This window comes from Bolinopsis microptera, chromosome 6 (genome assembly GCF_026151205.1).
Source record: "Bolinopsis microptera isolate Bmic1 chromosome 6, MBARI_Bmic_1.0, whole genome shotgun sequence".
NCBI classification, from domain to species: domain Eukaryota; kingdom Metazoa; phylum Ctenophora; class Tentaculata; order Lobata; family Bolinopsidae; genus Bolinopsis; species Bolinopsis microptera.
In genome coordinates, this window is record NC_087077.1 from 20,903,337 (window position 1) to 20,930,326 (window position 26,990).

Here is a 26,990-nt window from a genome sequence, read left to right on the forward strand (position 1 = left end):
AGACTTTACACTACAGAATTTTTCATCATGGCCGGATAGAGATGAGTCTGAACTCGTAAACCTGCCCATTTTTGATAACTACCATGTCAACTCCTTTGCAGGTTGGAAATCAATATGTTGTGTTCATGTATAAATTCAGATCGTTCAGCTATAAAATATTTAATTTGATTTATATCATCTTGCTTTCGCAATAAGGAAAAATTTGGCTGTATCACACGACTTACAGTGGAACAACATAATTCAGAGTACCCCAACTGGATCGAAGTTAGAGAATGCACCAAAAGGAGAACTTATCAAGCTGCTTAAGAGACAGCAGCTTCTTTTAAAGAAATCAAACACTGAAAATGGAGTTGCACAATCCGCACTGAAGTCAACTATTTCATCACTTGAAAGTGAACTTGAATCAAATCAATCATCCGTAAGTAACCATACATGAGATCTGCTTCAGGTATCATGTATGTTCCCGGTTAAAAATAGGTCTTTTCAATGTCAACCCATTGGTTTGAAATGTTTATCAACGAATAACTTGAAAAAACCTGGTAGAAAGTATGTTGAGGCTGCTTCAGTGCTTTAATATATTATGCTACCCGTTATACAAACTTAAAGTAAAGTTTCTGCAAAGTTGAACTTCAATCTTTAATTTCAGTTAGTACAACTTAGACAAGAAAACGATGACATCTATTCTTCAAACAAGATGCTCACTTCTGAATTTGAGGTTAATTTTATTACTTTTTTGCTGAAATCTTTGAAGATGTCGACTTTTAAAATCATATTCTTATTTATAACTATGCAATCTGATTCTAACATGGAAACTATCCTTACATTTTTAAGCCATGGTCCTTTACCTTATATCATTACAATACATGGCAGCCCCGCTGACTTTGTTATACAGGTACTAAAAAGTGAAGTAGATAATTATAAATCGTCAATAAGCGACTTGGAAAGCTCAGTAAAACAACTGAAGAATGACAAGGAAGACTGCCTTACCGAACTTGACGTCCTTAGAGATAATAAAGAGGTAGGTATTGGTTGAATTGTCCCACTTGGAGATATTTCACCTTTCAGGCTGTCATACTAACGATACAAAAGTATAAGATTTACCATGAACATTGAACATGATTTACTATCAAATTACCCATTAATGGTCAATGTATTTTAATTAACAGATTATTTTTGAGCTAACCTCTCATTTTCTCAGCAGCTGAAAGGACTGTTAACAATGATGCAGGAGTCTGATAGCCAGCTTAAAGGAGAAATTACAAGACTGACTTCACAGGTTGAGAGTGAGGTAGCAGATAGGGTGTCAGAACGGGAAGCGTGGAAAGAGAACATCAGGATCCTCCAGGAACAGATTGAGGGTGATTAGAAGATCTTACTTTTAATTAAATACAGTGGCCAGTGCGCTCACTGATAATCGATTGTAGGAATGCTCTAGAGCCGTTATTAATAATAATTAACATAATTAACATAATTAACATTATTCTCAACAATATAACCTCCTACAACAGAGATTGTAGGAATGCTCTAGAGCCGTTATAATTAATTAATTAACATTATTCTCAACAATATAACCTCCTACAACAGAGAGCAACGCTAAACTAGCTGAAGCAGAGAAAAGTGTGTCCCTCCAAAAACAATTGTACTCCGCAAAAAGTGACATAGCCTCTCTGAAGAATGAGGGAGACTCCCTTAAAAACTTGATAAAGGAGTACAATGAACAGTTTGCTCTAGAGACCAGCACCATTTCACAAGTTCTTGGTGCTCTTAATAATTCCAGTACTGCTACATGGTAACTACTAACTATTGAATGATATGACGTGTCTCGCCAATGAAAATCTAAATACAATTTTAACTGGTCAAATTTAAATCGGGCACTGTGCGCGTGTGATTACGTTCATATTTATTATGAACTATAATGTTTATAAATATAATAGTTCATTGATAAAATAGATTTTAGTTGTCGGATTATTTCAACTTTCGACAATTAACGTACATTTTATCGGGTAGTTAGTTCGAAGTATTGCTGTAGATAATAAACTCCAGATGATTCTCAATGGTACTTTTCAGTTCTCAAGATGATTTATTGGTGGAGATGAATGATTTGAGAAGTTACATCGAAAGGCTTGAATATAAGGTAATCAATAATTCTAGGAGTTAAATCTGATTATATTTACATTCGGTAATTAAAATAAAATGTCTCTTACACAACAGATAGCCAAGGAAAGTTTAAAATATTGCAACCACCAGGACGCCGAGAGCCAACGGAAAATAGAGGAGCTTATTCAACAAGGTTCACAGTCGGATCAGAACAATAACGACAATGAGTGTGACAATGTTCAGCCTTCTGTAGAAAGCGCACAAGATCACGAACGTCAGGTAGGTTTCAGCTCAACTTGATTATGTATTAATTTATTGCTGTCGATTTTCAGTTTTGTTAGGGAATGTTCCATTGATTTTCAGGTATTTGCTCAGAATTTTGAACGATGTAAATTTAGAATGAGACAAATGAAAATGATCAATACATATTATTAAATAAATTCCAATCAAAGATTTCCTTTCTAACCCTATCCAAAATTAGCTGGAAGAAGAGTTGAACTCTAGTAAATTACAAGTCTGCGAGATGGATGAAAAGATGAAGAACCTGGAGGAAGAAAAAAGAAAGATAAAGCTGCATCTTGACGAGTTCATCTCAGAGAACGCTAACTACAAAGATCAGGTAGGACAAGCACCGCTAAGTCCTGTCAAATTCCCGCACGCTCAATGTTAAATGTTGCTATAGTTGGGACTTTCCTCGTTCAGGATTGCTTTTCGATTCCTTTTCCACGTCAAAGCTATTTTGGAGCTGAAAATCAGGGCTTAAAACATACATGTTACACAGATAGACAAATTAGAGCACAAAGAACATCGACTGACAGAGACTATGACCGCAGTGATGGTAAGAAACCAGTTAACAAACCCGCTACTCATAAACCCGCCACTCATAAACCCGCCACTCATAAACCCGCTACTCATAAACCCGCCACTCATAAACCTGCCACTCATAAATCCGCCACTCATAAACCCGCCACTCATAAACCAGGCACTCATTAACCCGCTACTCATAAACCCGCCACTCATAAACCTGCCACTCATAAACCCGCCACTCATAAACCTGCCACTCATAAACCCGCTACTCATAAACCCGCTACTCATAAACCCGCCACTCATAAACCTGCCACTCATAAACCCGCCACTCATAAATCCGCCACTCATAAACCCGCCTATCATAAACCCGCCACTCATAAACCCGCTACTCATAAACCCGCCACTCATAAACCCGCCTAACATAAACCCGCCCCTCATAAACCCGCCACTCATAAACCCGCCATTAAAAAAAACCCGCCATTTAAAAACCGCCACTCATTAACCCGTCACTCATAAACCCGCCCCTCATAAACCCGCACTTAAAAACCCGCCACTTATAAACCCGTTACTCATAAACCCGCACTCATTAACCCGCACTTAAAAACCCGCCACTCATAAACCCGCCACTCATAAACCCGCTACTCATAATAAGTTAGCGGACGATAGTTCAGTGGTTCGTTATACTGTCGACCAGTGTGATGTATACCCCACTTCTTGTTATATTATATCATATTGTGGTATTAGTAATAAGTATAATAGTTTAACTGTTTGAATAATATTTAAACACATGATCACATTGCACGTACCCCGAGAGGGCCAAAGTTAGTGTCAGGTGTCTAAACATCGTCAAATTATCGTCAAATTATTATAGACAATTTTCGAGTCCACAGTGTAAAATTATCATAGCACAATCAGTGGTACGACTCGAAGCTATTTAATGTTTAAAATAATTGTCAAAAGCATCCGCTTACTCGTTAAGTGTTTAGCATTTTTAAGCATGACGCTATTTACTATTAGAATATTTTGAAATGGGTGTTAACTGTTGAAATAAGTAAACAGGCTTTGTTTTATAAACTTTATGAAAATCTATGTAAAGAGTAATACTGTTACTATGGAGCTATGGTTACTGCCCATATTAACATGATATGTAGCAATATAATTTCCTCGATATAACTTGTTTTTGGAAAAATAAGATAACAAATATAACCAGTATCGTAAAGATTCCTCAATTAAGCTTGACTACCCTCCAGCAAAACACGGAGGAGGAGATGCAGGGACAGTACTCAGCAATGAAGTGTGCTGTACTGGAAAAGGAGGATATTATAAAGGAGCTAAACAGTGAGGTATTCACGTTGAACAGCGAGCTGGAAACTCTCCGACACACCTTGTTAAAGTTGTCTGAAAAGAATGAGATGTTAGAGGGGAACCTTCAGGCAAATCAGGTTATTTTCCGTTCAAGATATTTTTTGTGTTGTGGTGCTCACTTTACCAATATCATAAAAATGTCATGTCGCATGGACGTCTAATGGGTCCCGCCTTAATGTTTCTGTTTTGATGTTAAAAGTTATATTTAACTTCTGAGATTGGTTTGATCTCTTCACCTGGGCACCTTACAGCAGTTCTAGTGCAGTTCTAGTGCAGTTCTAACTTCTAGTGCAGTGATTGGATTGAGATCGCATCTTCTGTTCTCCAAATCCCCGATATTAATACAATATCTGATATATGCCAGTGGTAGTGTAGAGTTTAATATAGCACACAAGAGGGGGATTATTTAAAACAGTGAAAAGTTTGTTTAGCAGGAGCTTTCAAAATACATATGTAAAACCTCTTCATTTCTTTCGGATTAAGATGGCATTTTACAACACACCAACTTAACCTGGGTAAAGTATGATAACCCATTTATTCTTCACAGGAGGCATTGGACATATCGTCGAGAGAAATAGAGAAAGAGCAAGAAGAAAGCGAAACTCTTTTAAATGAGCAAGCGGAGGAGTTCAGATCAGAGTTGGAGAAAGTGAAAAAAGAGATGGGAACGTTAGAGGCGGAGAGGGATACACTAAGTAGCCAAGTCTTTGTTCTGGAAGAGCAGGTAACTGGCTTAAATCCTCGTGGTTTTGTTTTATCACTATACTAGATATGGCTTATCAAAATTTGGGTATACAAATAGGTGACTTATTGACTATGACATGAAGATCGCTATAATTTCTGTATCAGGTGAATCAAGTGACAAGCGATTTGGAGTCGGAACGTTCCAGGATTGAGACTCTGGAACATTCGGCGAAAGAGGCAGCTAAGATCATATCGTCAAAAGAAAACGAGATATCTCAACTCATAGAGCAACTCAATAGGGCTGAGGAGTTCAGTAATAGGTGAATTTATAATTTAAATTAGATTAGTTTATCGTAGATAGTACTGTTGAATCTGGCCTAATTTATCTTCGTTAACCTGATGTTTCCATGGTTCCCTACCCGTCTGTAACAATACAATATCTGATTCCAGGCTAAAGGAGGACACTCAAGGATCCCACCATCTGATGGACATGGAACTAGCTGACTATCAGAGAGCTGCTGACACTTTACAAGACAAACTTACTGCCGTACGTTTTACTCCATGTTTAATTTTTGATAGGAACAATCTCATATGTGTTTCCTTGCTCCGCCACTTTTCAGGATGAAGATAATTCATAACTCTGATCATATTTGTTTGTTCGTATTTCTCGCCACAACATGAGTTTTAAAAAATTTTGATTTAAATATTTATTTTTGGTTTTCTATCACTACTTCATGTTTACTTCAATCTTGTAGAGTAAAGCAGAAGTGGCTCAGCTAGAAGCTGAATTGGCAAAGAAAGAAGAGTCTGTCAACAGAGCCTGTAATGAACTGAAAGAATCTGAGAAACAGAGATCAAATCTCGACGAAATGATCACAAAATTGAAAGGTTCGTGATAAAGCCATAATATGGGGTGCCCACACATCATTTCGATGTTCACCTCCCAGTAACTTGTACCATTTTCCCAGCGCCTTACCAATAATTTTTGTCTAAGGTACAATTTGATATAAAAAGGCCTAATTTTCATATTGACTGATGTTACGTATTACGCGCGCCGCGCGCGCATGCTACTCGATATTCTGTTGATTCGAACGAACATAATTAATTATTTATCACTTACTTAATTCTGATATAATTACCATTATCACCGAATATGGTCACTACTAAAGAACGGAGTAAAAAACTTACAATCAATAACATGATTTTTAAATTTCAAGTGCTATTAATGAAAGCAAAGAAGGAGGCAGCAGATTGCAAAAAAGCTGAAGATGACTTAAAATCGGACTACGAAGAAACCAGGCAGACTTTGGAGCAAACAATCCAGAATCTGGAGGACGCGAAATTAGAGCTTGCAGAAGTTCAGTGTGAACTGAATAACATGAGGGAATGTTCCAGAAAGAAGTCTGAAGAAAAGAGTGCAATGTTAAAGAACATGGAGGCAAGGTTTACAGCGTTACAGGTATGAGTAAAACAACACCATTATAATCTGTTATTTACAAGATAATTTGTTTACCGCTTAAAAGGGTTTAACCTCGTTTTTACTGGCTTATTAATCAAGGATCTTCTAATATTCCCGTCTGTACGACTTCCGCCCCGAGGTTTGAGAGTTGGAACACCAAGGTACCCATCTAATTAGGAAATAATGTGCCTCGGGTACAAATTCTAATCAACATTTTGCGCAATTGTTTTTCGCATAGTTTTTAAGTCTCCAGACTTCAGAGCTATGTGGCCACTGATCACACCCTATTTTGCTCAAACGTGAGTAGCAATTTGTAGTGTTGTAATTAGTAGTAAGTAAGTAAGTAAGTAAATATTATGACATTACATCATCACAAGTGTCTAAAAAAATATCATTGCTCTAAATAGAAAAATAATTCAAATAGATATATTCTTCCATCAACATTAATAATTTATTAAATTCAATTTTATAAATTAATAAAATCTAATGCATTATATATAAATAATTAATTAAAACTTCCCAGTGGAATAAAGATTTATAAAACGTTTCTTTGCCACAAAAGGATGAAACCAAAGATATTCATTATGTGTCTCCTTATTGCTTAAATAACTGGGTCCTTCAATTTTCCCTAAAACTTCGTTCGAAACATTCCAAAAATAAAAATCATTTACACTGTTTTTAGAAATCATTTCTTTCTTAAATCCTTCCAACCTAACTTTAAAGCTTAAAACTGTCGAGCAGTTCTTGACATCTGAAGGGAGTTTGTTCCAGTAAGGAATGACTCGCTCCGGAAGAAAAGAAGACTGGAGATTCTTGACTTTAGTTACACTCTTACTACACCTATTGGTTGAAACTAGATTAAGACCAGATCTGCTCATTCTGAACAAACCCGATCCATATTCAGTCAAACCACTAGTTACTTTAAAAGCTTCAATAAGGTCCCCACGTATTCGCCGCTCTGCCAGCGTTGTCAAATTGAGGATATCCAATCTACGGCTGTATGGAAGAGTACCCACCTCATCAATAAGACGGGTAAACCGCCTCTGGACGCTCTCGAGCTCCAAAACAGTCCCCCAACTTCCATGAGCCGCAACTGGATTCCACAATTGGACACAATACTCAAGATGAGGTCTTATCAAAGCTTTATAAATAGCTATCATTACAACTTTTTCTCTAATAACTAAGTTCCTCACAATCCAGCAGATCATACGATTTGCTTTAGAAATACATGCTTTTATCTGTTCATTCCAAAGCAAGGAGCTATGGGTAATAACCCCCAAATCTTTTTCCTGTGCAGATACTTCTAGTTCTACTCCATTTACAATATAATTCGAGTTAGGATTATTATTCAGATTAATATGGACTACTTTACACTTGGCAGGATTGAAGTTTAAGTGCCAAATACTCTCCCAAATTTCGAGTTCTAAAATATCATCAGATACACTTTTATGGTTAGCTGCATTACAAACTAACTTGAGATCATCTGCAAATAATTTAATCTTATTTTTAACATTGTCAGGTAAATCGTTTATATAAAGAATAAATAACAAAGGACCTAATACTGACCCCTGGGGAACACCAGATAATACGTGTTTCACCTCAGACCATTGTCCTCCTACACAAACCCTCATGGTTCTGTCTGTCAGAAAGTCTTTTATAACATCTAAAACTTTTCCCTTGACCCCAAACCCCTCCAATTTAGATAGAAGTCTAAAGTGGGGGACTGTATCGAAAGCCTTACTAAAATCAAAATACAAAAGATCAACAGGAGCACCTTCGTCTAAAATATCAAGAATATTATCAAATGTCTCTAAGAGATTAGATAGACAAGATTTACCCTTCACAAATCCATGCTGATGCTTTGAAATTCGTTCTTCTAAAAATGTTAATAAATGTGCCCTCACCAACTTTTCATACACTTTTCACAAAATACAAGTTAATGAGACAGGTCTATAATTTAAGGGATCAGATTTAACACCCTTTTTAAACAATGCTACAACAGATGCTGTCTTCCAAATGTCAGGCAGGACTCCTGTTTCTGAACATTTAACAAATAATTTAGTAACAGCTTCAACAAACATTTCATCGTATGCTAAGGATTTCAACAACTTTGGATGAACGCCATCCGGACCAGAACTCTTAAAAACATTAAGCTTTAAAAGCTGCTTCTTGATATCAGAACTGCTAATTTCCATATCATCAATCACCTCTTTGTTATAACTCTCATTTTGGGGAAGAGGGCCAGGTGGTTCACGCACAAACACAGAACTAAAGGCACTAGCAAGTACCTCAGCTGACTCAGATGAACTATCTGTGCGTGTACCATCTCCTCTATCCAAAGAAACAACACTTGATTTCACTTGACGTTTATTACGCAAATACGAGTAAAAAGATTTACAATTCTGTTTTAAATTAGCTGTAATCTTCTTTTCATAATTTACTTTAGCTTTAATCTCTGCCACCTCAAAATTATGCTGCTTGCTATTTGCACAGCTCAAGTTAATATAAGAAGGATTAATATCAAATTCAGCCCATGCTCTGTCCTTGTTCTTCCTCATTCTTTTAAGTGCAGTTGTACTCCATGGCAACTTGACAGGTCTGTTGTCGAGATAAACCGAAGCAGCTGGGACAGCTGCAGCAACAGACTCCAATTTACTATGTAGTTCAACCCACATATCTTGAACATTATTTTTACAACTATAATCCCAGTCAATATTATTCATACTAAAGTTAAGTAACTCTTCTGAGGAAATCTTACCCCAAATAGGCTTTAAAATCTTTTGTTTGGGACTTTTGTTAGTATTGGGTGAAACAACCAGTTCGACAAGTATCCCAACATGATCACTTTTGCCAAGCGGAGAAACGATCTTACAACCGTTGACAAGAGCATCATTTGTATACAAAACCTGATCAAGAAGACTCTCCTGGAGAGTATCTTTCACAAGCCGTCTTCTGGTTGTTTCGTTAGTAAAGTACCACGTCAAACCACTGTCATTAAATAAATCAATATACTTTTGTTGAATCATTAAAACCTGATTCTTACTAGAAATACCACTATTTACACTACCAGTTTCCCATGATACATTAGGTAGGTTAAAATCTCCTATGATAATGGTTTCAAAAACATTCTTTTCACTAGATATGTTCTTGATGCAAGATAATAACATATTGTTCTGTTCTAAATTCAAAGAAGTAGACCTATAAATACAGCAAATACTAATCAATCCACCGGAGGTATTGACATTAATAGCTAAAGAGTCTGGTGCTCTTAAAAATGAGCTCACTAATGACGCATTACAACTGTTTTTAATATAAATAATAGAACCTCCACCTCCACTTATGTTGCTAGTGGAGTTATCGATTTTAAAATCTCTGTCTTTTCTAAACATACTAAAACCTTCAATAAAAATTTCAGCATCTAAAATATCACTATTAAAATGAGTTTCTGTAATGCAGATTACATGAATAGATTTATAAACTGATAGAATACATTTTAGTTCATCAATTTTATTAAATAGTCCATTAGCATTAGTATAAAAAATATTCATGGGCTGACTACATTCTTTGTTACTGCTATTTACTTCTTCTCCGCCTTCTTCTCTGTCTTTTTCTTCTCTGCTTCTTCCCGCCTCTTCTTCCTCTCTTCTCTGGCTAAAAAACGGATCTCTCGGTCTGCTCTGCAGAGATCCAGATTTATCCAGTATGATGACTCTTTCCAGCCCTTGCCATGGTTGGAATAATAGTTAACTGACTCCTGGTCAGCTGTCTGGATGATCAATGGCCGACAGGAGTCTGGCTTGTCTGAATCCACTTTACCTGCACGATGGCAACTGATAAAGTCACTTTTTTCAATCTTTAATGTCTCCTTGCAGAAATTCGAGTCCTCTTCCTGACGTAGCTTGGAGTTAGCTTTCTTGCTCTCTGGTACATTCAAAACACACAGATTGAGCTTCCTTAAATTCCGCTCATATGCATCAGTGTGCATCTTTGTCTGAACTTTACTGACAACACTTTGTGAAGCTTGCTGTATGCTCATTTCTTCAATAACTTTCTTTTGACTATTTGCAGTCACATCTGCCCAGGATTTGAAAGCCTGGTTCACTATTTTTGTGATTTCTTTTGGTTTTTCAGATGAATCATTAGAAGAACTGGTATGACTCACAGAATCTTCAACAATTCCTCTGATACACGGAGTTAGGGCCTCAAGTTCTTCTCTAATAACATTTCTCAGGGTCTTGGTTTCTTCGCTGTCTGGATTTGTGGACTGGCTCCTTGTGCCCTTGATGTGGGGGGAGATAAAGCAATTTTGGCAGCGCCAGTTAGTCAAGCGGTCACCTTCTTCCTGCGTTAATCCTGTAAGCCCAACACAGCAGTAGTGCCAGTACATTTCGCAAGTTGCACATGCCAAAGAAAACTCCTCCTCAATATATTTTCTACATTCACAGCTGCGATCTTCTTCGTCGTCAATTTCACCATTATCTGTTGTCCCACCGATCTTTTCTGGACTTCTCTTGACATTTCTGGATCGTGTACTCTTTCCGCGTGTCATACCTCAAATTATTTGTTATATAGTAGTGTTGAAAGTATTAAAAAATTAAAAGTATAACTCCACTTTTGACCTATTTGGCGGCCACTTATTAATTTCATAATCGCACCGGGTTTTTTTTCAGGGAGTGCGATTACAAAACTAATTGCACTGTTTTGAGTGACCGAAAACTTATTAGGTACGATTACCAAACTTGTTGCCGTGTTGGGTGGTACAATAACATCTGATAATTGCTTGGAAATGTATTATAATGCATTTGATTGGCACTGTTTTATGCATATCATGAAACGTTTTTAGTTATATGAAACATAACCACACTTATTACAAGATATGTCAGCTTTTTTACTAAGACTATAGAGGCATGTGTAACTTAATCCGTCACTAATTAAACCATATAATATAAGCTACAGTAATAAGCAGGGTTAAACTTGTGTGGTTAACGTAAGTGGTATGTATACCGTATAGCCCAATGACTAATGTCTGGGATCTTGTACAATTCATCAGTGGCCAGCTTTATAAAGCTGAGCTTTTATTTTGGACAAAATAATTGTCCGCTTATAGTCTGGAAAGCAGCTGTGATAGGGTATGGGCAGGAGGAGCACTATGCGATCCCCAAGACGAAAGAACTGACCCCTTTTACAGAAAGAAACTTGTTGTTTTTAAATAATTTTATTTAACGATACTTATTTCATTATGTACCGATTTACAATGCGGCAAATATTACAGCTGCTCAAACAAATCAGATTCTTTAGATAAATAATACCGGGCTAATCATTAGTCCAAAATGGGAGCACGGGATGGCTAAACGAAAAACAAATAAATAAATACAAATAATGATTTTAGCATCTTAAAATTTTAACAGGTCTTTATAAAATATAAATATAAGAATATACGATTATCAAAGATGTATTTTCTAAGATTATTATTTCCGTTTTCTCTTTTAAATTTCGCAGCAATGCTCCTTTACCTCCGGATAATAATTCTGATGATATACTGCACTACGTGTCTTTTCAGTTCTCTATCAACAGCATTAAGTAGAAGTACAGGTCCTACTGAACCTACTCCTGCTCCTAAACCGGCTACTCCTGCTCCTATAACGTCTCCTCAAATAACATATAAGTCTTTTCAAATAACATATAACTATAAGGTCCCTACAACAGAGCCTCGTCCTATTTCTACAACACTAACACTAGGAACAGAAACGCCAACTGAAGAACTAACTAATGAAACAGTTAACCCTGACGTTCCTAAAAGTGTGCTGCTAAATCTTATTGCGAGCTGTAACAGTATCTTGGCAATTTTTGAAGACATATCTTGAACAGCATCATCGTATTTTACTACAAAAACAACAGAACCAATCTCCCATCTGTCCTATACTTCCGGAACGGACTTTGTGATATTATCAGTTCAATCGGATTCTTGCTTCAAGTCCCTTCAGTTGTTTCTATTCTGAACAAAAGTACCCCGATAAGCCTGCCTTTTCTCAGTTACTCGATAACAACAGTTTCTGTTAGGATGAGTGTCTTCATGAACTGTGTACTGGGTGTGGTCAGATGTATCAACATTCTCGACCCTTTCTACCGGGTAAACAGAAAGATAGTCACCCTCTCTACCTCCGTCTACTTAGTTGTCTGGACTGCAATAGCTACCCTTGATGTCTGGCTGTACTCAACAAAAGTTGGACTAAAGAATAAAGTCTATTTGATTAAGTCGATGATTCTGAAAGCCGAACCAGGATTTTTCATTGCAAGTCTCACTGGACCAAAAGGAGCAAAGTCAACCTCACTTTCCCAAGGAGAAATTGTCTTGGTACAGTTCCTTACACCCATAGCTATTCCAGCTCTGCTTTGTTTCGTACTCATGATAGTCCAGATAGTTCATCTGAATAAAATGCAAATTGTGGGTAGACCTGAACAAAATCCAGACGCCACAAATAAAGAGGTTTCAGGAAAAATGAAGAACAAAAAAAGAGTATTTAAGCAAAGTAGCAATGAAAAGGCAGCCACCACGATCCTGATTGTGACCACGATCTATGTACTGACCTCAATCATCTCTGTTGCTGCGTTGAAGTGCGTGGCTAGTGGTCTACAGAGACCATCTTGGAGGAGGAGACGAAAAGATGAAGAAACTCTCCTGGGTAGAGTTGGGTGTCATCTACTTCTCTACTTCTACTCTTCCTCTACTCTGCTCTACTCTGACGCCTCTAACTCTACTCACCAGAAGTGATGTCATGCAGCTCTATCTACGAAATGCACTGAGGAAAATATCTGCGTCATGCAAAGTTTCGAGCAACAGAACTGAACTGGTTGAACTTCAAGGAATTGCCAAATGTAAACATTAAAGAAAATATTAACTGCTCTGTGTGAGCTGAATTAGACACGTGGATACTGGTGGGGAGGTGAGACACATGATAGTGATTCTGATTTCGATTGGTTGCAAAAACAAGCTGATTGACTAATGGTTGTTTAATTTTAGAAAAAGACATTTAGAATCTGATACTAAAGATCATGATCATGATCAGCATTGTACGACCGATGCTGTTAAATACGTAGCGTTTTCAGAAAACGTACGCTTACGCAAACGTATTTGTCGCTAAAAAGTCACGTACTTTAATTTCAGTGAAGGTGGCCATGATCATGGCCCATGATATGCAGTTGCTCTCATAAATTCAAAACGCGAAATTCACCGGGAGTTATTAGAAGTTAAAATTACGTGGTTTTTAATATGCCTCAAAAAATTGAATCTGTTAGCGCCAGATAGAGGAAAGCCTTGACGATTTGACGTATTTCTCTCAGAAATAAAATACGCCGTATTTTGAGCCCTTTGTTTGACGTATTTAACAGCCATTTGTACAACATTGCTGTATCGGTTTTGAAATCAACCTGCTCAATGTTATACTTTAGTTTAAATATGAATCAATTATATATAATGGTCGCACTTGATGTATTATTAATATCTATCCAATGTTTCAAATCGACTGTAAAGTGTAAAACCATCTATTTCTGCGAGGAATTCATTCTCGCGATTTTTTTACGACTAAAAATCCGCGAAAATGTCGAGAATCCGCAAAAATTAGTAGTGCCCGCAAAATATCTGGTTTTACAGAAAGTTCAGAGCCCACTGATTTAAAAATAACTACAACTACTGCATGTTATTTTGAATACTGTAAATTAGAACAGCTCATCAGTAGCTAACTTATTTAAAAGTTTGGGACTATGAATTTATTATGGGCGAAATAATTGCCCGCTGATGGCTGCAATAGCACATGGTAGCATTATGACTTATTATATTCTGTAAATATACAGGGGGGGGGGGGGGGGGGGGGGGGGCCGGGGGCAAGTCAGTGTGCAACCTTTTGGGCTTATAACATAGCCATTTTTTTCTGTTTGAGTAAATTTGAAAATCTGATTGTTGTCCGTCGAACTTTGAATCACTTATACTGAAAATACTGAATACTCGTCTGGAAAATCGCCTGATCCCACGAAATGAGTAGCTCATCTTTGTAGCTAGAGCTTCCATGTTTTCAGGACAAATGTAATTTTATGGCCAAACACATTGTATTACAATTTGACACCAATCATTCAAAGTATCTAAAAAAGGTAAAAACAAATCTTCATTCGAAAAAATAAACATTATCGTTTTTTTATTTGATAATACATAGATTGATCGAATGAGTGATGATATCAACTATCAAATCATATCAGAAAGATTCATCTCAGTGACCTATAGAGTATGGAGCCCCCCCCCCCCCCTATCACATAGCAATTTTTCTGTTTGAGGAGAATTCTGTTGCCAAAATTTGAAATTCTGATTGCTGACCTTCAAACTTTGAATCGCCTATACTCGTAATTTTAATGGCTAGACACATTGCATTACAATTTGACTCGATCCAATCATCCAAAATATATTAAAAAAATGAAAATCAATCTTTCACACCCCCCCCCCCCCCCCCCCTATAGTAAAAACAGCAATCTTCAGCATTTTATCAGGTGTTGTCTGGTATGCGATCATAAAATATGCATTTTCTAAGATTATTATTTCCGTTTTCTCTTTTAAATTTCGCAGCATTACTGCTCCTTTACAATGCTCCTTCACCTCCGGATAATAATTCTGATGATATACTGCACTACGTGTCCTTTCAGTTCTCTATCAACAGCATTAGGTACAAGTACAGGTTCTACTGAACCTACTCTTACTCCTGAACTGACTACTTCCGCTCCTGGACCGAATAATCCTCCTCCTAAACTGGCTTCTCATCCTCCTGGACCAACTACTCCTACTCCTAAACTGGCTTCTCATCCTCCTGGACCGAATACTCCTACTCCTAAACTGGCTTCTCATCCTCCTGGACCAACTACTCCTACTCCTAAACCGGCTTCTCATCCTCCTGGACCGAATACTCCTACTCCTAAACTGGCTTCTCATCCTCCTGGACCGAATACTCCTACTCCTAAACTGGCTTCTCATTCTCCTAGACCAACTACTCCTACTCCTAAACTGGCTTCTCATCCTCCTGGACCGAATACTCCTACTCCTAAACTGGGTTCTCATCCTCCTGGACCGAATACTCCTACTCCTAAACTGGCTTCTCATCCTCCTGGACCGAATACTCCTACTCCTAAACTGGCTTCTCATCCTCCTGGACCGAATACTCCTACTCCTAAACTGGCTTTTCATCCTCCTGGACCGAATACTCCTACTCCTAAACTGGCTTCTCATCCTCCTGGACCGAATACTCCTACTCCTAAACTGGCTTCTCATCCTCCTGGACCGAATACTCCCACTTCTAAACTGGCTTCTCATTCTCCTGGACCGAATACTCCTACTCCTAAACTGGCTTCTCATCCTCCTGGACCGAATACTCCTACTCCTAAACTGGCTTCTCATCCTACTGGACCGAATACTTCTACTTCTAAACTGGCTTCTCATTCTCCTGGACCGAATACTCCTACTCCTAAACTGGCTTCTCATCCTCCTGGACCGAATACTCCTACTCCTAAACTGGCTTCTCATCCTACTGGACCGAATACTTCTACTTCTAAACTGGCTTCTCATCCTCCTGGACCGAATACTCCTACTCCTAAACTGGCTTCTCATCCTCCTGGACCGAATACTCCTACTCCTTTAATAACATATGATGTTCATGATAGGGTTACAACAGAGCCTCGTCTTATTTCTACAGTGATAACAATACTTAGTCCCGAAGTAATAACTTTTCCTGAACCGACTACTCCTAAACCGACGACTCCTGCTCCTATAACGTCCCCTCCAGTTGTGATAACTTTTCATGAAAATTTCACACACAAAGAGGACAGCACAGCCAACAACAAGAACCAAGGAACAGAAACGCCAACCGAAGAACTAATATCACCGGCTAACCCTAGAGAACAAGATAAAAAGTCTAATGACACAGTTAACTCTGACGTTCCTAAAAGTGTGCTGCTAAATCTGATCGCGAGCTGTAACAGTATCTTGGCAATTTTTGAAGACATATCTTGAACAGCATCATCGTATTTTACTACAAAAACAACAGAACCAATCTCCCATCTGTCCTATACTTCCGGAACGGACTTTGTGATATTATCAGTTCAATCGGATTCTTGCTTCAAGTCCCTTCAGTTGTTTCTATTCTGAACAAAAGTACCCCGATAAGCCTGCCTTTTCTCAGTTACTTGATAACAACAGTTTCTGTTAGGATGAGTGTCTTCATGAACTGTGTACTGGGTGTGGTCGGATGTATCAACATTCTCAACCCTTGCTACCGGGTAAACAGAAAGAAAGTCACACTCTCTACCTCCGTCTACTTAGCCGTCTGGACTGCAATAGCTACCCTTGATGTCTGGCTGTACTCAACAAAAGTTGGACTAAAGAATAAAGTCTATTTGATTAAGTCGATGATTCTGAAAGCCGAACCAGGATTTTCTATTGCCAGCCTCACTGGACCAAAAGGAGCAAAGTCAACCTCACTTTCCCAAGGAGAAATTGTCTTGGTACAGTTCCTTACACCCATAGCTATTCCAGCTCTGCTTTGTTTCGTACTCATGATAGTCCAGATAGTTCATCTGAATAAAATGCAAATTGTGGGTAGACCTGAACAAAATCCAGACGCCACAAATAAAGAGGTTTCAGGAAAAATGAAGAACAAAAAAAGAGTAAAGCAAAGTAGCAATCAGAAGGCAGCCACCACGATCCTGATTGTGACCACGATCTATGTACTGACCTCAATCATCTCTGTTGCTGCGTGGCTGGTGGTCTACAGAGACCATCTTGGAGGAGGAGACGAAAAGATGAAGAAACTCTCCTGGGTAGAGTTGGGTGTCATCTACTTCTCTACTTCTACTCTTCCTCTACTCTGCTCTACTCTGACGCCTCTAACTCTACTCACCAGAAGTGATGTCATGCAGCTCTACCTACAAAATGCACTGAGGAAAATATCCGCGTCATGCAAAGTTTCGAGCAACAGAACTGGAGCGGTTGAACTTCAAGGAATCACCAAATGCAAAAATTAAAGAAAATATTAACTGCTCTGTGTGAGCTAGACTAGACACGTGGATACTGGTTGGGAGGTGAGACACATGAAAATGATTCTGATTTCGATTGGTTGCCAAAACAAGCTGATTGACTTATGGTTGTTTAATTTTAGAAAAATATGGTCCACCTTCCACTAATATGTATCTAAGCGCTATTATAGACAATTAAGTATTTTTTTATCAAGACACTTATTTTACTTCGGAGTATTCCAACTGCCACATTGTTACACAAGTGCAACCAGCCAATTACAGGAAGCCGAAGGATTTGTTTTTAGCCAGTGACGGTTAAGGTAGTGTGTACGCATACTTTCTTCGCTCGAGACTTTGCTGCAATGTGCAGCTCCTCATTTAACCCTCACTCCCGATTTCTCGAGTATTCGGCTGAGTAGACCGGGGGCTGCATAGACCACTCAGGATCCTTAGCTGAACGTCAACGACGCTCACCCCACGACCAGGCAGACAGTGGGATTTGAACCCGCAACCTCACGATTGCAAAGCTGGCGTTCTAACCAACTGCGCTACCTGGCCGTTGGTTAGACTTTCAATAATGCCTCTGGGTAGTGCTCCTCAATCAATCAAAAATATCTAACTGTGTTGAAGATATAGTTTGAAATTTAAATGACAGTCCACGATCGTTATTGTATTGAATATTTTGTCTATGTGTACAGATTTTTAGCCATAACTTAACTACGGACAGATGCATGCAAAATTACGGGGCAAACTTTAGCTTGCGTTTACCTCTTGATATATTTTGGATTTTTAATTAAGGGCGTTTAACGTTTACAATAGCCCACTTACTTCAATATTAGCCCATGTTTCTTGTATTTTGGACAGAATAGTTGCCCGCTCATTATTATATATCAGCAGCTGCTATAACAGCATTAATATATAACCTTTTTATTATATAATTTTTTATAAAATATCTTGTAAACTAGAGATTTGTTGACAGATAACTTCTTAGTTCTTTCATTCAAATTTCTGATTGTTTCTGAATTAGAATAGACTCATTCCAGTTGAATAACGTATCGACATTTCTACGTCATACTCATATTCTGAAATAGTATTAATTCAATTATAACGATCAATATTTACATTAAAAATTTGACGACGAAATTTATTTCAAACAAAATATATAACTGTAAAATAGTTTTTAACGAAATCGGAGCAAAATGAACACAAAACTGACAAAATTTATCAAATAGGGCTCATCTGAAAATTAACGAATAGCGTGACGTGTACAAGAGATAAAAGATTAAAAGAGATAAAAGAAATTAATGGACAGCAGCGGAGTTAAATTTAAACGAAAATATTACTATTTACACGTCACTCAACTGTGTTAGATTGTTCAACTCTGTTTCGTCGTTTGAGTGTTGGTTTCTTTTCAACTTAAAATCGGGCTTTAATCTTTCTGTTGATGAGTGATGTTCCTCTATCTACGTAGTGCTTTGCTAGTTGCTTATCTTCGAAAGGTATTGATTAAGATTAATGAACTATACAGTATACACTATCCTGAAAAGCTTTCTATTCTAGTTGTCACCGAGGTAAAAGTATATTGCTGCAACTTATACAATTAAACTTTTATTTACGAACAGTTAATAAGCTCTCCCTCTAGAGTGTAGAATCATGTTCTACCCCACTTAATTCTATGATTCTAACTAATTTCACGCCCAAGTTATGCTCTTTACTTCAATCAGAAGTGGAGTTATCTAGATTTGTATGTCGTGAAAACATTAAAAAATGGAGTGGCCAATTGCGCAAAACTGTACCATATTCGGAATTTCTACCCGAGCCAAATTTGGTCCTAATGGGTATCTTGAGGTGTTCCAATTATCAAACCTCGTGGTATAAATTATATAGACGGGAATGTTACCAGATCTAATATTTTAGTTAAGTTTAGAATACTCGGTATTCGGTAAGTGTTGGGAAGGTGTGAACATGTGACTAGTTACCATGGTAACACAACGCCAATTAGATAGGTCGCTCCTACAGTCTTCAAGTTAATGGTACTAGTATTCAAGTCTAACAAACTCCGCCGCAGGAAGAGGTTGAGAGGGAACGTGAGCTGAGAGTAGCGATAGGAGGGCAGTTTGAGAGCTATAAAGTTAGAGTACACAGTGTGTTGAAGCAACAGAAGAACAATGATGTCGTTATTGGAATCAGCGAACACGAGGCTATAGTGTGAGTATGTTACTAAGATTGCGTATTACGTGATAAATCCTTTGTGCCGAGGAGAAACGCTTGCGGAGGAGACTTTCCTCCTGTGGCTCAGGAGTCAGGACATATTACGTAATCACCTTTTGAACGATTTTTTACCCCCCCCCCCCCCCCTCCGTAATCAGTTTTACACACAGCTATCGTGTCACAATTACACTAGCGTAATCTTTTGGAAACCCCCCTTCCCCTCGGCTGATTACGTGATATGTGAACGACCCCTTACGACAGAGATCAACTATAGTTCGGTAATCATTTTCATCGCATCCATCCGATAGCTCTTATTATTGTTGGTATTATGTTGTGAAAATACGATTGTCACGAACACTAAATATCTAGTGCTATTTCAGAATCCAGCTTAGTAAAGAGTTGGAGATGTTGAAATGTCAGGTACACGAACTAAAGATGTCACGTGACACAGTCACGTGTCAGAGCGAGGGTTTAGAGGATGAACTGTCGGCTGTTATTGGTAATCTGGAACGGATAGAAAGGGAGAGCACGGAAAGGGAAAAGTTTTATTTGGAGAGGTAAAGTTACTTTAAGTAATACCGTGCCGTTTCTTTTATTCTGTGCCACCACTGAGCCACCATGTTAATTATCCTAAAAATACGAGCATTCCTTTAATCTAAAACCTTAGATATATATCGAACATGGAGATACCCCCTGTGGTTTCTTTTTACTAATTCTACAAGTTTCTCTTTCAGAGATAACCGTTTCTACTTCAGAGTAAGGGAGTTAGAGGAGTCCGTGCTTGACAAGGAGCAGCAGATCTACAACAACCTGCAGAGCGCAGCAGCGAGCCGCGCGGCTCTCACTGATTCGTACACCAGGACTATAGAGCAGACTAACTCCTCCAACAAGGATGCCTCTCAGGTACCGCTGTTTACTTTTCATCAAATATATGTTAAAATAGGTTATTTTGAATTGAGTCTTTATACCTACATGTATTGTATGGTTTCTGCTTCTATTTAGTTTAGTGTGGTTTACAATAAATGATGTTTTAATTTTGTCTTTGCCTTATGATGAGTTATACTTTAGTTCACTTTAACACATTTGCTAACATCACTCACAGTCAGCCGCTCTGACATGGTTAACCACCTTCCTTGTGTTGTTGGTTAATCATATGAGCGGGATATAAATACCTCATTTCATTTCATTTCATTTCATTTCATTTCATTTCATTTCATTTCATTTCATTTCATTTCATTTCATTTCATTTCATTTCATTTCATTTCATTTCATTTCATTTCATTTCATTTCATTTCATTTCATTTCATTTCATTATAAAAGCCTGTATTTTTATAGTCTATATTATAAAAGCCTGTAATTGTAAAGCCTATATTATATAAATATTTTAGGCTCCACACATTATATGAATACAATGTCGTGCTAAGTTTTTAGAAAGAATATGACCTACCTTCTTGAGAGCTAAACTATTAGAGCAGTCGTTTTTATTAAATCACAAACACCCCTCTCACAAGTCTGACTGAGAATATTGCAGATGCTACTGAACAGGATTACACGTCTAGAAGCAGAGCTGACCGCTAGTGTGGCTCTCACTCCTTCCTTCTCCACTGAGCCGGTAGAGAGTACTCCTGCTGCTCGACCTCCGCGAGTCAGGCTGGGGGCTGAGGTCAGTGTTCAATCTCTCAATTAGAACCAAATATTGGGTTTCATTTTGGTAAAATAGGGAGATGAAAAAAATCCCCAAATACAATGATTTAATTTCGGGTACGAAATGTGGCAGATTTCGGTAAAAGTTCCCGTATTTTCGTTCCCAAATCATAAATATGTCTCGTAAGGTAGCTAACCATGTAACCATGTTACATTTCGTTTTTTTTCGACAAAGGTAATCTACAAATCTTAGTCAAGTGTTTCTATAATGGGGGGGGGGGGGGGGGGGGGGGGGGGGGGGGGGGGGGGGGGGGGGGGGTCATGATTATTTTTGAGAGTCCCCGACGAAAATGGTCAAATTTTCATTCTCAAAAATTATTTTTGAGAAACGTTTCCAGGAGATAGAGGCGAAAAAACTCATTCTCAAAAATTGATTGCACTGAGTCTCAATTGGACCACATTGCACTGATATGAAGAATGATTTGGTATATCACTATTTTTGAGTGGACAATTTTTGAGAAATGAGAAATCCATGCTGAATTTTCTCACATTCAAAAATAATTATGGGGGGTGGGGGGGGGGGGGGGGGGGGGGGGGGGGGGGGGGGGGGGGGGGGGGGGGGGGGGGGGGGGGGGGGGGGGGGGGGGGGGGGGGGGGGGGGGGGGGGGGGGGGGGGGGGGGGGGGGGGGGGGGGGGGGGGGGGGGGGGGGGGGGGGGGGGGGGGGGGGGGGGGGGGGGGGGGGGGGGGGGGGGGGGGGGGGGGGGGGGGGGGGGGGGGGGGGGGGGGGGGGGGGGGGGGGGGGGGACTTTTTGGTATTTCCCGGCGGGGCAAATTTTAAAACAAAAAAAAATCTCATTACCCCCCCCCCCCCCCCAAATTAAAAAAAACCCCCCCTTTTTTTTTCACCAACCCCCCCCCCCCCCCCCCCCCCCCCCCCCCCCCAAGAAAACCCCCCCCCCCCTCCCCCCCTCCTCCCCTATTTGAAAAAATTCAAAATATTGACTGTTTAAAATGATGAATTATTTAATTATTTGATATTTCGTTTATTGTTTAAAGATTTGCCAAAAACTGCATCCCGCAGTTGTTTGGGGGTCTGTCCCTCAATCTTTCGGTACAGAAATAACCCTTAATAAGCGCAATCCGCTTTTTTAGGGAGTGTCTTCTTGTGTTATTTTTGTTTATTTTTTATTAATTGTTGTTAAATTTGTTTTTTATTTTGTTATGAATTGTTTTATTGGGTTATCCCTATGCCTTAAATAAAGACTTATTGATTGTTAATGTAATTATCTTTACTTTTCCCTCCACAGCCTGAAAACCCCTTTAAATCTTATACATACATGCAATTAAAACTTTTATTTGCAAAACCTATGTAACCCGGAGGCCCCAATTCCAAAGTTTTTTAATTCCTTTGAATAAAATGGGGGATTATCCGGATCCCCGTGGAACGAGGGTAACCCTTTATTTACAAGGTTAATAACCAGCTCTAAGTAGATTTAGTACTTTCCAAAAACACTGGTCTAGGAAAATGCCGGGTAAACGTAAGTTATGATTATAACCCCTTTTTCACTACCCAGTCGTATGGAGTAAAAACTTTTTCAATCCGTCTAACCTTAAATGTTTCCTTTATCAAAACCAACTCCAAACCTCTGACTGATTCAACATAGTTATTCCTCCCCTCCTCCTCCTCCCCTATTCCTTCCCCCTCTCTCCCCTCATCTCTCTCTCCCTCCCCCCCCCATCCCCGCCCTCTCTTCCCCCCCCCTCTCCTCCCCCCCTTCCCCTCTCTTTTCCCCTCCCCCCTCTCTCCCCCTCTCTCCTCTCCCCCCTTCCTCTCTTCCTCCCTCCTCTCTTCCTCTCCCTCCTCTCCTCTTCTCCTCTCCCTCTCCCCCTCCTTCTCTCCCCCTAAAACCCCTCCCCCTCCCCTCCCCCCCCTTGTTCTGTTTGTAACGGGTTTTTTTCTGGCCTCTTACTTTAAAGAAGGGGGGGGTCTTACACCGTGCCCCCAAAAAATGCAACGCCTGCTAGCTGCACGCCAGGACTCCCAAAGTATATACGAAATCATAAAATAATAAATAAAATCAAATGCAAAACCCCGGGGATCTTTGAAGCTATCGCTACCGGGGCTCAGAGAAAACCCCCACTTCCCGTTTTTAGTACTTTCCCCTGCGGGCAGACAAAGGGACTTCCCAAAGCAAGGTCAAAGCCCTGGGGAGAAATGTCCCTCCCCCATGAAAGAGATTGGGCCTAGGTTTTTAAAGTTCCTAGTGGGGGGGATTTAGGGGAAAAAGTGGTTACGGGAAAGGAAAAAGTGGCCAGGAAATTTATCCCCGCTTATCCAGGGGGGTTCCTCGAAAGTTCAAAAAGTTTAAAAAATCCCCTAACTCTATCTTATCACGAGCCTGTGTCTAGCGTGTGTCAGCCCTTACGCATTAGCTGTCTTAACTGAAAAGACCTGAAAAGTGGTTACTGGAGGGAGAAGTGCCAAGACTACTCATTATCAGTGTGTCCTCGTAGTCAGGATGAGCGAATTGGAATCCCTATCTCTGTGGTGGATGACTTCGATGGGACCTGAAAGCTGAAAGAGAATTTCCTGGTGATTTAATAGCTCTTAGAGCTAGGTATCTGTGTCTAACGTGTCGTCATTTGTGTGTGTACTATCTTGTAACCTGATATCTGAAAGAGAAATTTCCTGGTGCTTGGTAGCTGTTAGTGTTGACTTCCTGGTTCCTATGGGAACTTTGAGTTGGCAAGTCCCAACCTTTGTACTCAACAAGAGAGCACACCACCCGTTGGTTCCAACCAGGCCACACCACGCGGAGGTTCGGAGAGGATTTCGTGACCCCAATCAGTTATTTATTAGAATCAGTTCTATATTAGAATTTGCTATAACATGCACTTCTTGATTTCTACCGTTATTTTTCATTGACAATCATTACAACACATTCCAACTGTGAACTGTGTCCATTAGTTCCTATTGTTTTCTCCTCTATTTGCAACAGGATACTATATAGAGATCTACGTTGTGGCCTACGCTACTGCGTGAGCAACCACCGCGACATCTAACAGAGCTGTCTCCGAATGTTGCAGCTGTTGTCCACCCTCCTGAATTACTCGGAGTGTATATTCCGTGTATAACCGCAGTTTTTCTAGTAAATCCCGCCGGACAACGTCTTCCACTACTTAAGAAACAAAACGATCCTTTCAGCGATGAAATATGCTCTAATTCCACAGATGCAATATTGGCTCATCTCACTTTTGAACGAGGATGCTCCATTAATCAACTCAGCTTGTTTATCCTCCAAGGTATCCATTTTCCCTTGTGTGGTCGTTATCTCACTTTTGAACGAGGATGTTCCATTAATCAACTCAGCTTGTTTCTCCTCCAGGGTATCCGTTTTCTCTTGTGTGGTCGTCATCTCACTTTTGAACGAGGATGTTCCATTAATCAACTCAGATTGTTTCTCCTCCAAGGTACTCAACCTCCCAAAAGATAACGGGTACCGAAAATTACTCGGTAACCGTTATCTTTTGTGGACTTACTACTTTGTTCCTTGCTTAGCAATAGCAGTAAAGTGGCTGCTCACGAAAATGTTTTCAATAAACCTCACATTAGATAAATGGCTCAACGGTATTAATATATTATAGCTCAATGAAAATGTAACATCGCGAAGGTAGCGAGATTAAACGGAGTAATGAGGAGCACTTTTGAGATATTAAAATATTCTCCTTGAAATAAAACAACGATTATTCAACAAATTAGTTTGAACTGAAGCAGACTGAGCACAGGGATCCAAAAGGCAACATCACTGGGTTGCCAGGATGATGCAAGTCGCAGAATTTCAGCACTCTCAACGCTGTTTAAGGCCCGGCCGGTCCATCAAATACACGATGTTAATATGTTATTTAAAGGTTGGTGTCCAGGCAACTGCTTGTGTCTTATGTCACGTGACCGATTAAGTGTTTTATAATAAATGGTCACATGATCTGATGATCCCGTGATTTGATTCCAATGGGTGGCAGACGATCCTTTTTCGCTTGACCGTCTCAGATACTTCTTTTGAAGGTGTGAACTGTGAACCTCACATTCTTGGGAGGGATCAAAGGATCGTCATAACAGATACATGATCTAACACGATATAAATAGCAGCTATCCGCTCACCTGGTTATCAGTTCTATATTCGACTCTGCTGGAATTTCTAAACAGTTATAACCGTGTTTCTTTAACTGAAACTCAAAAGATGTCCTTTCGACCAGCATTTCCTTCCACTCCAACTTCACTGCTACCTACCAGTCAAAAGAGAAAAAGAGTACCAACATTAGATTTATATTACCTCCTTCCCATCATCTCTCTGCCAGATAATGTACACTATCCTTGCTATCCTACCAAACCAGTGAAACCACTCTTTCCAGCTCCAGCTCTAGCTCCAACTCCAGCTCTAGCTCCAACATCAACTCCAGCTCCAGCTCTAACTCCAACTCCAGCTCAAGCTCTAACTCCAGCTCTAGCTCCAACTCCAACTCCAGCTCCAGCTCCAGCTCCAACTCCAGCTCCAGCTCTAACTCCGCAACTGCCAACCATTCGAAAGAGAAAGACACTCCCCACACTGACCTCCTTCCTTTTTATCTCTCTACAAGATAAATTCGCTGAACACAAAAAAAAAGATTCTCCCTATTCTACCAAACCACTCCCAACTCTAACTTTGCACTTACCAACGTGTCTGAAGAGAAACCGGATCCCTACTCTGGAACTTAATTCTCTCCATCCATCTTCCAAGGAAGCCTCTATCCAAGGTGAAGTCACAGAACACAAGATTCATAAAACGCGGTTGTCTTCTACCGTACCAACCTCACCTACCCTCCCTCCCAAAGCCGCTAAACCCATGCGATTACATTCTTGCTTGGTTATGCAAACTTTCCATTCTGTTCCTCCCCCCTGTATCAAGTCTGCACCTATCCAACCTGAAACATCTCCAGTTATTAGGATGCGAACTAGCTTTACTTACTCACAGTTAGAATTATTAGAGGGCACTTTCTCCGCACAGAATAATGTCAACCAAGAACATGCTCATAAAATAGCTGTGAAGTTCCAACTTCCTGTTGAGTGCATCACTTCCTGGTTCTCGAACAGAATACACTTGAAGAGAAAACGAGCTCTACGCACACTAAAGATGCTGAAACTGAAAGCTAAAGATAACTTCATTTGTTGATTAGGGGTCTCCATCAGGCACTCGCAAAAAAGGCGTAACCAAGATAGGAAGTTACGGCTTCCACGTTAACCATTATATTTTAACAAAGTATCTGATCAAAACCTGGCACAACTTAGCGAGTTAACTAGGTTTGACTGTTTGAGATGTTATTTGTGCTCCCTAGGGTCTCAACTTCAAAAACATTGATATTTGGATACAAATTGTAAAAGTTATAAATTTATCCAACATTCCATTTCACAATCTACCTATTTAATTTTTGTTTGCTACCTATAAAATGCCACGCCATGGCGGGACATAACACTGAACAACGTATTATGTTTGATACGCACTGTTCGAGGAGTCCGTATTTTATTGCAGAGTTCCTCACGTTTTTCTCCCTTTACTCAATATAAATACTGTAACTGACACTTTACTCGATATAAATACTGTAACTGACACTTCTATCTCCCAGAGGGTGGTACTAAAGATC

At 39.4% G+C, this 26,990-nt stretch overlaps 2 protein-coding genes across 2 annotated transcripts; both read left to right on the forward strand.

Annotated features, from left to right (window-relative positions):
• On the forward strand, positions 1-21,356 carry LOC134817516 (GRIP and coiled-coil domain-containing protein 2-like). Its single transcript, XM_063826658.1, has 20 exons — positions 1-101; positions 245-418; positions 647-715; positions 893-1,018; positions 1,199-1,358; positions 1,585-1,789; positions 2,068-2,134; positions 2,248-2,376; positions 2,579-2,716; positions 2,879-2,935; positions 4,155-4,346; positions 4,817-4,993; positions 5,119-5,273; positions 5,404-5,500; positions 5,709-5,841; positions 6,171-6,412; positions 19,527-19,666; positions 20,050-20,226; positions 20,404-20,572; positions 21,201-21,356. Exons 1-20 carry the CDS (start codon positions 84-86, stop codon positions 21,354-21,356), a joined length of 2,781 nt encoding a protein of 926 aa, XP_063682728.1. The 5' UTR covers positions 1-83.
• Positions 21,357-25,552: 4,196 nt separating this feature from the next.
• Positions 25,553-26,521, forward strand: LOC134817517 (anti-sigma-I factor RsgI2-like). The gene has a single exon (XM_063826659.1). The coding sequence runs from the start codon at positions 25,553-25,555 to the stop codon at positions 26,519-26,521; it is 969 nt and encodes a 322-aa protein (XP_063682729.1).
• Positions 26,522-26,990: the final 469 nt, after the last annotated feature.